The sequence below is a fragment of the Microcebus murinus genome, chromosome 19 (genome assembly GCF_040939455.1).
Source record: "Microcebus murinus isolate Inina chromosome 19, M.murinus_Inina_mat1.0, whole genome shotgun sequence".
Taxonomy (NCBI): domain Eukaryota; kingdom Metazoa; phylum Chordata; class Mammalia; order Primates; family Cheirogaleidae; genus Microcebus; species Microcebus murinus.
Window position 1 is genome coordinate 16,665,485 of NC_134122.1, and position 14,545 is coordinate 16,680,029.

A 14,545-nucleotide genomic window follows, 5' to 3' on the forward strand; every position below is an offset into this window, starting at 1 on the left:
GAAATAAACTACGGGGTTTAAAGAGTGACATTTGAAAGTGGTAACATTTGAACTGAGACTTGAGTATGAGAAGGACTGAGCCATAGGAAGAGCCAAGGTAAACTAATCAAGGTAGAAAGAACAGCGAAGTCCTGGAGACAGAAAGGAGTAGGTCTGGGGGCTGGGAGACCGCCTGCTGGTTCATCTTGCCGGGTTTCAAGAATGCCTTCCAGAACCGAAGTGCAGAGCTGGACCGTTTACACCAAAGCCCCGACAAGAATCCTAGTGTGTACAGTTTAGGCAGGGCTTGGACCTATCAAAAGTATTGGTGATCCAACAACCATACACGTGGCTTTGGGCACATCTGAGGCCTGGATGATATTTAAGCAGCGGAGTTTCTGGCATAACCAGAAAGCCAACCCCTGCTAATCCCTCGCAACCATAGAGATTCATATATTCTGATACAACTGCAACTTTAAGGAGACAGACTGGAAAGGACTCCTATCATTGGTTCCTCTCTGAAAGGGAGGCAACAGGTGTTCGTTCCAACAGCTGCAGTTGGATCACCTCCCACCAGGGGGCACTGTGATGCCGCAGGACGTGGGGCAGGCTTGCGGAACTCATCCCGACAAAACCGTTAATACCCCTGGGCACTCTGGAGTGTGAGGCTGCAAAGCTTGGCGTTAAAAAATAAACTCACTGACTCATGCAGTCATTGGCTGGAGAGTTTGCAGATGCCCGGGAAGCATCCAGAACTGGTGGGGACCGACTGGTCCTTAGAGTGCATAGGGGGCGGAGGGTGGAGGGTGGGGGCTCTGTGAACCACACAAGCCAGGAGCACCAGGAGGGAAGAAGGTGTCCGGGCCAGGGAGGCTGGCACCCAGCTCGGTCCCCGTGCTGGTCAGTGTGGAAGACTTCATGTGCTCGGTAGCAGGATGCTGAGGGTGTCCCATTCTCAAGGGTTTCTATATTCTCTGTGGATGGTGATGTGAGCTCATCTGTTGAGAGTGGCAGGAAACGGCAGGGTTTGGGTCCTCTGCAGAGAAGTGGGAAGGTCTGAAATAGTTGTTGTGCAGAGTGAGAGAGCCAGTTGGCCAGACGCATGTGGTGGATTTGCTCACTATGTGCTGAAGTCCCTTTGTGTTGGCAGTCAGGTCTCTGCGTTGAAGCCAGCCTGCCAGTTTCAGGAGTTCTCCAGCAACCCTCTTCCCCTGTGGGTGCAGGTGTAAAGAAAGGGCAGTCAGGTGCCCCCAGCACCCAGTGTTGCTCAGGAAGCTTCTTGTACAGGTCCCCGGCCTTTTTGAGGGTCTCCTCCATGTCCTTAGGGATGATCTGTCATCCTGCCTGGAGGTGGTGGTTCCAAAATTTCTATATGGGGGAAGGGGTGGGCGTGGCCCCACTGGAGGAGGGTTGGAAGGCTTGTCTTGGAGTTGCTGTGCATTCCGCTTCATGGGGTGCGTTCACTGATTTGAGTAATGGAGACTATAGGAGGACAAAGATCCCCTCGGCCAGCACATGGTATGATGACTGCCTCCATGTACCATCTTGCTTTCTGGATGCTGGTGTCACTGGGGAACATCACTCCAGAGCAAGCTGACCCAGCATGGATGCTAGAAAGTAGAGCCTAGCTAGAGAAAGGTGCCCGAGCTGCTCCCTGCCGCTCTGCCCTTGAGTGAGCACAGCTGCCATGGGTCCTGCACTGGCTGGGACAGACGTCAAAAGAGAATGAGTAAGAAGTGATCAATTGGATTTGGTTATAGATTCGACGTGGGTGTTGCTGGGGCTACTGGTGGATGGTGGGCCATTCACTGGGGCGTGAGAAGGTAAGTGCTAAGTTGAGGGCAAATGACTGAAATACGCCTGGAGAAGGACGAGTCAGAGGATAAAAAGGACAGCCAGAGAGTGTGTTCCGAGAGCGAACAAGATGCCTCTGCTGCCACAGGAAGGCGGAAGGAGGCTGGGACCAGAGGCCGAGCTGACGAGCAGGGCTGTGCTCAGAGGGGCCGGCTGGGAGCCAGAGTAACAAGCAGAGGAGGAACTCAGAGAGAAGGAAGTGGATGCCCCCGGGCTTTATTTCAGCAACTCTGACTGGGAAGAAGAGGAGACACACAGGAGTGTCGCAGGAGAGGGGGAAGGGGTAAATGACTGGCATTTTGACAATGAAAAAGACTTGAACTAAAGGGGGAGACTCAAGTAGGGAAAGAGGAGCCCCTTGATGGCTGGTGACAGTGCTTGATGGTTGATGTGGGACTCTCACATGTTTACCCAGCTGAGTCCACACGACAGCCAGGTGACGTCAGCAGCAGCAGCACCTACACGTTGCAGGTGAACAAATGAATGTGAGAGTCACGTGGCCGGGAAATGGAAAAGCTGGGACTCAAACCCAGGTTTTCTGAATGCAAATCATCCACAATATCTCGCCCAACACCAATTATCTGATTCCGTTTAATGCAGCAAACAGTCCTTGAATACAGAATTTGTGCCAGGGTTGCCAGGGCTGCCTTAAGACCTTGCTACTCAAAGTGTGGTCCAAGGACCAGCAGGTCAGCCTCAGCATAGAGCCTGCTAGAATGCAGACTCTCAGGCCCCCTCCCTGGACCTACTGAATTGGAATCTGCACTTCAGCAAGACGCCCTCACTCCAGGTGATTCAAATGCACAGTAAAGTGTGAGAGGCAGTAGCTTAAGGGACACGCTCCAAGAGAAAGGGAGGGTAGGAGAAGAAACTAAACCCAGATTGCAAACGGAGGGATATTTGGGGAGTTACCACTAGATAGTGTCCCCATAGTCAGCCACAGATGGAGGCCTGAGAAATCGAGGTCCAGTTGCCTGGAAGCTTGTCAGAGCTGCACATGCAGCAGCAAAAAGCATTCATTCAACACCCACACACCCTTCCTCCTTTCCGGGCAAGCTTCTTGAGAAAAAGAGCTATGCATTCTCACCTTCCATGTCCTTGCTCCCGCCCACGCCTCAGCCACTCCAGACACATTTCCACCCCCTCACTCCACGATAGAGGCTCTCTTCTTCCTAAATATTATCAATGGAGACTTTTTTAAAAAAAAAAATCGCTTTTCAGTAGCTAGTTTTTTAAACAACAAAGAATACATATTTATGATAGAGGGAGAAAAGTCCAATAAGTGCAGAAAGCTAAAGGTGGTAACAAATCCACATTCTTCACTACAATCCATCCCTGACCCCCACCCCCCCAAGGTTACTCTCTGAAGATAATCGCTCTTAACAATGTATTGTATATCTTTTCAGAAAAAGTTTATGCATAGACAGCACACTAGCTTATGTGTGTATGTTTACATGTTAAACTTACCATTTTGAAACTTGCTTTTTTCACTTAATAATACATTTTGGACTCCCTTCTGTGTAAATATTTATAAATCAACCTCATTTCTTAACAGTTATATCATAATCTATTGTATGGCCTCACTGTTGTTTAACTAGTCACCAACTAATGGACATGTAGGTTGTTTCTGGTCTTTTTTTATTACAGTGTTTCAGTAGTTAGGTTAATGCTAGCTGCTATAACAAACAAACCCCAAGAAAAAGTTTATTTCTTGTTGGACAAGAGTCAGAGGGGGTTGTTTCCTAGTTGTTAAGTGTTCTTCCTTACCTCTCCTACTTTTTGGACCCACCCCCTTCCAGGACCACGTTGTCCGTGCACTCAGCTAGTAGATCAGAAAAGACAGCCAAGAGGACATACCTACTTTGTCACCACCTTCACCTAGTACATAGCGCTTCTGCTTCACCTAGTACATAGCGCTACCTATGTACATAGGTAGTACATAGCGCTTCTGCTCACTGTCCCTGCCAAGAGTCAGCCACCTGCCCACCTGAGTGTAACAGGAGATGTAGTCCTTGGCTGGCAGCTGCCCTATAGGAACAGCCTGTATAGGTATCTTTGGGGGACACCCCCCAATGTCTACCACAAATGAATATCCATGCATATCTACAATGAATATCCTTGCATACGGGTCTTTGTGCAAATAAATTTCCAGAAGTGGAATTGCTGGGTTAAAGTGTATGTGCATTTTACATTTTAATAGATAATATCTAATTGCCCTCCTAAATACTGCATCGATTTATACACCTGCCAATATTAGGAGAGTATTGGTTTTTCACACTCTTGCCAACAATTACTGTTACAATTTTTAAAAATGTATTTCCAGCCTTATAGATGAACAGTATTATGTCATCCTGGTTTTAATTTGCATTTCTTTAATTTTGAGACATTGAGTATCTTTTTGTGTGCTTATTTTCCATTCACAGCACTTTTCCTATTAACTCTTTTCTCATGCCTATGTTCCTTTCTTCTATTGGTTGGTTCTTCTTATTGATTTGTAAGAAATCTGGAAAAACATATAAAATATAAATATATGTGAAAAATAGATGAAATCAGTTCTTTGTGTCTGTAGCATACATACTGCAAATATTTTTTCAGCTAGTCATTTTTCTTTTATTTTATTTATGGTATTTTTCCATTCCAGAAACTTACATTCTTTACATAGTCTAACTTTTCCATCTTTTCCTTTATGATTTTTGCCTCATGCCTAGAAAGGCTGTCCTCATGCCAAGATTCATTTTTATATTCTCACGTTTTCTTCTAGTGAGAGAGTCACACTTGAATCCAGACTCTGCAAATTGACTGTGTTGCTTTGGTGATTTACTTCAGTTCTCTGCGTCCTAGTTTCCTCAGTTCAAAAACTGGAATAATGTGAGTGTCTGCTTTGTAGGGTTATTGTGAAGATTGAGTGAGATGATTCATACACAGAGCTTAGAACAGCGTCTGGCCCACAGTCACTGAACAACAAAGGTTGCTATTATTTTGTTGTCCAAAGCATGAGTGACCATGTGCATGGCTGACGTCTGCTGGACACTCCTTCCTTATGGTGAGCAAGTGACAAGATTCAAACCCAGCTCTCTTTGATTCTAAATCCTATACTCATATGCAGCCACTAAAATAGCCCACTGTCTTCTACATGGGTGTATCATGCAAGAAGGACCCCCTGATATTCTCTACTTATCATACATAGGACAAATTCTACAGTTCACAAGGAATGAGTAAAAGAACCTTTACTGGGGACACCTGCAAGCCAAGGGTCACAATAGAATAGGCAGAAGGACAGAGTTACCTTGTCTTCTCATCCTCACACTGAGGGACCTGCCAGGGCCTGGACCAACTGGGTCTATGCCCCAAGGAAGGGACTCTGCCCCCATACCTCCATCAATCTCCATTCTTACAGGGCAGGGATGAGAGCAGCCTTGTCCATCGGGGCATAATAAAACAACCCGGTGATTGGATTTGTGTGCCTGCTGTTTACAGGAGTTAGCTGGGAAAGCCAGCTGCCCAGCGCCTGGGGACCTTGAAGACCCATGGGAAACTGGGCTGGGGCATAGCCCCAGAAAGAGGAGGCTACCAGTCCCTGTGGGAAGCCAAGTTCAGGTGCAGCCCCTCACATTGGAAAAGAGACCCTGTAATCTCTCACCCCTGTTGGTCCACAAAACTGTTAACACCTTGAAGAAAGAAACTACACTTCACTTACCTTTGTATCCCTGGCATACAGTAAGTGCTCAATAAATGTTTGCCTCTTGAATGAATACATGAATGTATATGGGCCCAGGACTAGGCATCGTCAAAATAGAGATGTGACAGTCATGATCCCTGCCATCAGGGGCCTTACGCTTTAGGGGGATGACAGACTCAGATAATGTGTCAAAAATGGTTTATGTCTATAGTAGGTACCATGGAATCACAAGGGTAAAAAAAATGCCCACCTCTTCCATGCAGGGGGAAATGCTAAGGGCGCAGTCAGGGAAGGCTTCGTGGTGGAGGTGATAATGAACTGAGATATGAGGTTTTGCCAGGATAGTTAAAGGAGGGCTTCGTGCAAAGGGCACAACACCTCAAGGGTCCCTTAGCATGAAAAATACAGTCTTTGGGGGGAGTAGAGACTGGACATTAAATAGTCCAGTCTGGCCAGAGCCCAGGAGTGGCCATGCGTGGTAGTAGGGTCAGGAAGAGCTGCAGAAGTCCCGATAAGGACTTGATCCTGAGAGCATGAAGAATGAATGGTTGCTGGAGTTTAAGGTTGGACTTAGTGTTTTGCTCTTGGGTCACATAAATGGAAAGATCTGGGGCTGTGGACTTAGAAGGAAGTGTTCCCACGATACGGGAGGGGACCCGTGTCCAGGCTCAACCAGACGAGGCTAAACGGCCACAGGTGCCGCGCCTGCCGGCTCGCTCGGCACGTGGGGTTTAGCAGGTTTAGTCTTAAGAACCAGTTTCTTGCAGTAAGGCCTTTTCCCTCCTCTTCCGCTCCTAATTATGCCTCCGGAGACTGCAATGATTTTCAAAGAGCCTGGTTGCCCAGTTAGGAGCTAATAAATCACCACGGTCCCCCAGGCAGCCGGGCCTTCCAGAACACATACAAAGGGTGTACAAATTTAGCAGAAAATGAAACCTTCCGAAGAATCCTATCAGTAATAATCAGCGGTGTGCCAGCTCTGTAAGTTTCCAATGATAGCCCAACACCAGGCCGGCTCCCGCGTGCTGACACATGCACAGGCTGTCCCAGTGTGGACGGCGGGGCCCAGGGGGCTGTCTCTGCTCCCCTGGGTGGCCCAATGTGGGTCAAAAATCTAACTTCCAGAGAGCCTAAGCATAATAAGAGAGCATTTGGATTCTTTTTTCTTTCTTTTGCAGGGTAGGTGGGTAGAGGCTATAGAAAGTCTGATTTTTCCCTTAGGGTGATAGAGTATGGACTTCTGTGGCATGGGACAGAGGGACAGCTCTCCACTAGTATAAACAATATGATTCTGCCTCCCTGTTCTCAGATGACTGCCTTATCTTTATGTTTTTCCCTTCGACAAGTATTTTCTGAACCCCTACTAAGTACCAGCGTCCTCTAGATACAGAGAATACAGCAGTGAACAGGATAGCAACACTCACTTCTGGAATTTACACTCTACCATGAGGTGGAGCAGGGGGTGGCCAGGGACAGTAAACAAACAAATAAACCTACACTATATTAGACAGTAATCAGTTGATCATGCACTTCTGAGGGTACCTATTATTAATATTAAGGTTGTACTTCCCAAGCTTCCCTGATTATAAGAATCCCGAAGGGAGCTTATCTGACATGCAGGTGTGTGGACTGCATCCCAAGCCCATTGAAATCAGAACATACGGGGGAGGGGCCTAGGAATTTTTCTCTAAGATGCACCCAGTTAATACTCATGAACACCCATATTAAAGGACATGTGGCTGAAGGAAGGCACAGTCTACAGCAGTGGTTCTTAGTCCTGGTAGCCCACTGGAACCATCTGGGGAGCCTTAACAGTGCAGGTACCTGGGCCCAGTGCCAAGAGTTTCTGATTTAATTAGTCTGGCGTGGGACCCAGGCATTTGTGTTGCTCCAAAAACCCCTCAGGTGGTCCCAGAATCCAGTTTGATTTCACCACCTCTTCCCCGCCTCCCCCCAGCCTTGGGCTAGGGACAGTGTGCAGATGGCGAAACAGACATGGCATGAGGTGTGTTCCTTTAAATCTCATTTTACCTTCCTGCATTTGGAGGTCTTAGCCGAACCAGAGCACCTATGGTGTGCCAGGTATTGTGCTGGGAAGGCAGAAATGAGCAGGAAACATGTCCAAGTTGCTGATTTGTCGATATAAGTGGACGCATAACTAATAACGCCCACCCGATGGGATGAGGGTGCTAGCAGGTGGATCTACAAAGTGCTGAGAGATCACAAAGAAGGATTCCCAGAGGGTGTGTGTGACTCTGGGTTTGGATTTGGAAACATGAGCAGGCATCCATGAGGGCAAAAGAGACAAGAAAGATGATCCGTGGTCTTGAAAAACAAAACTAAAACACCCGGTAAGTGCACAGCACACACGGAGGAGCAAGACATGTTTGGGGAGTGGATTGTGTGTTCAGTATGGCATGAGCATCAGGTTACCAGGAAGTGGCAAGAGATTAATTCTAGAAAGGTAGGCAGGGGGCTCAAGTACCCAGCCAGGGAATACGGGCTTTATTCAAAAGAGTCGCTGATGGTTGACATGATTGGTTTTGCTCTAGAAAGTTTAAAACTCCTGATTGGATTCCCTAGTGGACACAGAATGCAGAATAGATGGAAAGGGAGAGCAAGTAGAAGCAGGGACGTCAGAGAGAAATCTCTTGTCTGGGGAAGAGGTGACAAGGGCCTGCAGCCACATGAGTGGGCTAGGTGAGCCATGGGGAGACTTAAGAAGGTTGGAGAAATAAAACTTACAAAAGTGAAAGACATTAGGTGTGAGAAAGAGTGGAGAACAATTTTGAGGTTTTTCTGTTTTCACGGTGATATCTGTAAAAACAGGCAAAAGAGAGAAATAAGTTTGGGGAGAAAAACGGTGAGTTGAGTTGTTGAGGTCGGTATCTGATGCATAGACAACTGGGCATGAGCTGCAGTTACAGCTCCCTATGGCTGATTGGAAGAGCTCCATTTTCAGTCTTCATGACCCATTTTTTTAGTCTTTATAACACAGTCGGTACTTAGTGACCTAACTTTGATCATGCACCCACCTCTTGGCCCACCAAGATTTTGTCCAAAGCAGGAGTGATAGTTCCTCAAAGAAAAATGTGGGGGGTGGGGGTGTTAACCAGGTGTACGGGAAATTGTTGCTGAGTTAAAATAACAGATGGGAAGTAAGTTGAAACAGGGAGTGTTAGATTATTCTTTCAGTAATTTTTGCAGAACCACATAAAAAAAGGAGGCAGAAGCTCAAGAGGGTTACAGGGTGAGAGGAAAGTCCAGCTGTTTGTTAGCAGCTGGAAACAAGTAAGCAAAATTTAAGCAGTGACATAAGGAAGTAAGATGGGCCTCAAAGCAAAGTCTAAGCACCCCCCCCCCACATCATCCCCTTGCATGTCATCATCACACGGGATTCCTGTGTTCTATTCCAAGGACCTAAAGAGAAGTAAATATGCAAAGGTGTTTTGGGGGGACAGAGAAAATTTGAAGTCCATGGGAGCCCTTTGACTCATGGTGTGGCTACAGTGATCTTGTTTACCATCAGATGTTCCTATATCTTCCTTGGTATTTGTCATTTGGTTTTGCAACTGATATGCTGATTAGGAACTAGAAGGGTGGATCTTCACTTCAGTGTACAGACAGGGGAATGATGAGATGCTCCGGAGATCACTGGAATTGGTAACAGAGAGAGATGTTCAAACTGGTAACAGAGAGAGATGTTAATTGGTGCTCCTGGAAAAAATCCATAGCTCCATGGTCCAATAAGCTTAGAAAACGTTGCATCTTCAATTCCTCTCTTCACTGTATGGGAAGGATATTGTAAAGAAATCTGTTTAACCACTTGTCACGTCCACATCTTTGTGTTGCCCTATAGAGTTTGGAAAGTCTTTAAACAGAGTCTAAATGCCCTGTTACATTTATATAATTTTGTCTACTCTTGTCATAAAGGCCAACACCTAATTACAATGTGTGCCAACTTCATAATAGGATATAGCCAGATTCCTAAGAAAATCCAGCCAAAGAATTCTATTTAAGTGGCCTTGTGATTGTTTACTCACAATGATATCCTTTAAAAAAAAATTGGTCTACTCAATACTACTAAATATTATTTAAACTTTCAACCCTCAAGGTTCCATATAGACTTTGGACCTGACAGCAAAGTATCAGTTGTTTCAGCCCTATAGCACAAGGGATTTGAAAGCTCACAGGGCTAATGGGTAGGTTTGCAGAGAAGGCAGTAGGAGAAGGGACCTGAGCATGGGTGGACAGGTGAGCCCCTGCATACCTTGTTCTCTGAGGCTAGCAGGAGGGGCTCAGGATGGGTGCAAATCAAGGTCAATTTCAAGATAATAGAGAGGAAAGCGTGGGAGACTAGTTACATGTTACGGGTGGGTGACAAAATTAGAGTTGGGAGTTTATGGTGAGAATTGGGAATATTTGCTATGAAGAATGACAGGGAGAGCCTGTAAAGACAAATGTGAAACTACAGGTCAGTACTGAGGGTTCAACTAAAGCTGGAATTAATAAATATATAAAGGATCCACTTACTGTAAGGGCCAGCAATTTTCTCCACTGCTGTTTGACAACCTAGGGACAGAATTAGAAAGGATGAAAGGCTGGAATTAGCCTGATGAAGTTGATGACAATAATGATAATGATAATGATGATGATGCCATTGAAATGATTGTTCACTGGGTCTAGGGAAAGCAGGGAAGAAAGTGAGATAAGAGAGGCTCCTGGATGAATTTGAAAACAGGTGTAATGAGTTTGAGACCATGGGAAAGGTGGAAGGCAACAAGGTTGTCATCTATAGTTTTTACTGTGGCTGCTGTAACAAATGACTGCAAACTGGGTGGCTTAAAACAAGAGATATGTATTCTTTCACACTTCTGGAGGCCAGAAGTCTGAAACCAAATGTTTAGCAGGGTTGGTTCCTTCTGGATGCCCCGAGGAAGGTTCTGGTCTGTGCCCCTCTCCTGGATTCCGGAGGCTGCCAGTGGCACTCCTTGATATTCACAGCTTATAGACACCTTCCTTCACTCCCTGCCTTTGAATTTAGGTCTTCTCATTCCCTACATGTCTCCTCTTCCTTCTCTTCCCTTCTAAGGACACTCGTCATTGGACTTAAGGCCTACCCTAATCTAGGATGATTTCATCTCTAGGCTTAATTTAATTAAATCTGCAAAGACTCTTTTCCCAAATAAGGTCACATTCAAAGGTCTTGGGTGGGCATATATTTTGGAAGGTCACCATTTCAACCCAATACATAGTCCTAGAGTGAGATTTCTGAGCTAACCATCCCAGAGTTAGGGCAATTTCAATGACAAGACCCAAGGAACGGGCAGGAGGAAGAGGTGGTGAAGGGAAGAGAACATGGACATGCTCGGCGTCGTGAAGGTCAAAACACTGTGAGGACAAGTTGTTGGATGGAGATGATGGTAGGAGCTGGGAAGAAGTCTAGGAACCAGGAGTCAATATCTGAAAGGAATGTGAAGATGAATGCTTTGGTGGTTGGTAAGTCACAGTGTCAGGACTGGAGAAAGGATGATTGTGGAAGGGTGTTTCTCAACTCCGTCTTCACCTTGGAATCATCGGAGGACCTTTAGAAAAGTACACCTCCGCCCCAAATATTTTGAATCAACTGGTCCAGGATAGAGCCCAGACATCTTCATTTTTTAAAAAAAAGAAAGAATAAACTTCTCAGGTAGTTGTAATGTGCAGCCAAAATTAAGAGAAACTAGTTTAAGGGTAAAATATGACCTTCATCAAGAAGTAGCAACTGGGAACCAGGAGTTTCCCTCCATCAAAGTCTGAAAGAGACGTACCTGGGAAGGAGACGTTAGAATCTCCTTCCATCACCCCTTAAAGTCTCAAGCAGAGCCAGGAAATTAAAAAAAGAGAGAAGGGTTGCATTGCCTGGCTTCCAACCGAGGTCCCAACCAGCCTGGAGTTCTGTTCTTCTTCAAGCCTACACAAAGGATGTATTTCAGATGTTTTTGGCAGGAGAAGACATCAGAACTCATATCTAAAACAGTTGCTATTCTTGCAAAACAAGCTTCTTTCACCCCCCCAAAAAAAGATTTTCTTAATATAATTGGAGAAGTGTCTTTTGCCAGAACAATATTCAGTGCCTTACTTTGTATTTTTTGAATATGCAATAAATGCATTGAAAATTTCAAGCCATGTGAGAGATAACACAATAAAAAGTAATTCTCATTTATCTCTCATCTGCTAGTTTCTCACCCACCTCAAGTTCCCTCCCTAGAAGCGACTGATTTTTCCTGGTGCCCTGTGTGTCCTTCCTACCATACACACACTGTACCTTGCCTTTTTTTTATTTAACACCATATGTTGGAAATCATTCCATATTAACACATGCAGATCTGCCTAACTCTACTCATTGGCTGTTCCACAATTTATTTAACACATATGGATGGACATCTAGGTTGCTTCCAGTTTTAAAGCAAACCTGTTAAAAATTTAAAAAAATAAAAAAAAAAAAAAAGACAAGAGTTAAAGTGGGTTTCTCACCAGGTGAGAGTTTCAAATGTGCGAGAGGAGAAGACAGGGACTGAACAGGACACGAGGTGGAGCGAGCCGATGTGCTGTGCTTGACTCCCCGGCCCCGGGGGAACCCTGTTTGACGATGTGTTGCTTCTGCCCCTAGGAGCCTGATGCCCAGGACACTGGAGAGCCAGATCACGCTGGAGAAGACGCCCAGCTACTTCGTCACCCAGGAGGCCCCTCGCCGCATCTTCAACATGTCCCGAGACACCAAGCTGATCGTGGTGGTGCGCAACCCCGTGACTCGCGCCATCTCCGATTACACCCAGACGCTCTCCAAGAAGCCGGACATCCCCACCTTCGAGGGCCTGTCCTTCCGCAACCGCAGCCTGGGCCTGGTGGACGTGTCGTGGAACGCCATCCGCATCGGCATGTACGTGCTGCACCTGGAGAGCTGGCTGCAGTACTTCCCGCTGGCCCAGATCCACTTCGTCAGCGGCGAGCGGCTCATCACCGACCCGGCCGGCGAGATGGGGCGCGTCCAGGACTTCCTGGGCATCAAGAGATTCATCACGGACAAGCACTTCTACTTCAACAAGACCAAAGGATTCCCTTGCTTGAAAAAAACACAGTCGAGCCTCCTGCCTCGATGCCTGGGCAAGTCCAAAGGGAGAACTCATGTACAGATTGACCCTGAAGTCATAGACCAGCTCCGGGAGTTTTATAGACCGTATAATATCAAATTTTATGAGACCGTTGGGCAGGACTTCAGGTGGGAGTGAGCCACCCAGAGGCAAGGGCTATTCTGTGGTCTCTTCCTTGAGGTTTGCTCTCAGAGCCTCTGGCCCTCTTCCCCCAACAGGCCGAGACTCCAGCCTCTTTCCCAGCTGGGAGCCCATCATCTCCGAAACTGGAAGCCCAGCTAACGCCAGACCAGGGGGTCCCTGCCACTAGCTCTCCCCAGTCTGTCTGGGCAGAGTTGATCTGCTCTGGCACCTCCAGTCAGTTCCACGGTAGTTACCCTTCCGCCCATAAGGGGCCTTGGGGAACTGCTTTAAGAAGAGTGGATCTTCCCATGATGATAGATATCGTAAGTGGTGATGGTTCTGTTGCTATGGATGCAGCAGTCAGCCCCTGTCACTATCTGCCCAGGAGTGGCCTTGTTAAATCCAAGTGGCATGTACCCTCCCTCTGAGCTTCTTTCCCCCAAGACACCCTGGGTGGTGGGATGGGGGACCATCCTCAGTCCTCCTCAGAACTTGGCAACCCATCTCAAGATTGCAACGCTGGAAGCACCCCCCCTGGCCACTCCTGCGAGATGGACCCTTTGGTGATGAAATGTGCCGGTGACTTCAGAGCCTGTGTTCTGAAGGATACTGCCTCTGAAAACCACTTGGTGACTCTCCCTGTTCCCTGTGGACAAAAGCACATAAGTTCTGCTGTTACGGGTACCTCGCTCACACGAGCTTTGGTGTTCAGCATGCGACGGAATCATGCTTGTCCATGTGAAATAAATATGGCTCTCTCGTGTCCTTAACGCTGGGCTTCTCTCTGTAAGCCAGGTCTGCAGCACGGTTCAGTTTGTTCATCCAGTTCCTCCCAGTGGAGAAGGTGGGTGGTGCTGCAGGGTAGGGGTCTGGGAGGGGCAGGGAGGGGGCAGAGACTGCGTGGGGGAGGGGCAAGGAAGTGGAGGTGGGGAAGGAGGTCCTGTTGGCAGGGGCTGGGGCAGAAAGACCACGTGAGATCTGTGGGGACACCCTTTCTCTGACATAAGTCTGTATCAGTTCTCTGCTTAGAAATTCTAAATTTCTAATCTGATCTAAATCAGTTGTGCCAAACTAAAGGTCTGGGAGTTGATGGGACATAAGATAACTTTTTGCTCGGCCAGCATGATATTTTGAAATAACTGCCCACAGCTGGAAGCCTCCATATAAAAATATGGATTTCCAGCTTGTTATCTTTTAGAAAATGGAAACGTGACTACACGGAGCCTGCACCCAAGCATGGCAACAGGTGGCTGCATGTTTGGATGGGGCCTGCACTCCCCATGTTTGCAAGCCCCACCCAGCCTCCTCACTGAGTTGCATCATTTGCCTGACCCTGCAGGCTTCTGAGTCCCAGCCCTGCCTTGAATGTGTCCCATAACCCAGATAAGGTCCAAATCCTCCCCCACAGCGCCCAAGAGGACCTCAGGTTGCAGTTTCTGGCTCATATCCTCCTCCTCCTCCCTCATTCTCTGCTCCAACCTTACAGAACTATGTGCCTGTGTCCATGTTGTTCCCTTTGCCTGGAATGCTTCCCCACACCCAACATCTCCAGCTCATGGAAACCCACGTTCCCAGTAAGATTTCACTCAAGTGTCACTTGTTTGGTATTTAGGAAGCCTTCCCCAGCTAAGCTATCTGCTCATTCTTCTGTGTTCACTTGGTAGCTTGTGTGTAACTCAATTACGGCTTTTATCACACTAGATTACAATTGTTTGTGTAAATGTCTACCTCCACCATAGACCATGAGCTCCTCAAGAGTCAAGACTGTCTTGCAACC

General features: G+C 47.0%; 1 protein-coding gene across 1 annotated transcript in view; it reads left to right on the top strand.

The window, feature by feature from the left end:
- The window catches only part of HS3ST2 (heparan sulfate-glucosamine 3-sulfotransferase 2), a 78,989-nt gene extending 65,451 nt beyond the window's left edge, over positions 1-13,538 (top strand). The window contains exon 2 of the mRNA XM_012780208.2: positions 12,165-13,538. Within this exon, the coding sequence (XP_012635662.1) occupies positions 12,165-12,783 (619 nt within the window). The 3' untranslated portion in view covers positions 12,784-13,538. The remainder of the gene's footprint in view (positions 1-12,164) is intronic.
- Positions 13,539-14,545: the final 1,007 nt, after the last annotated feature.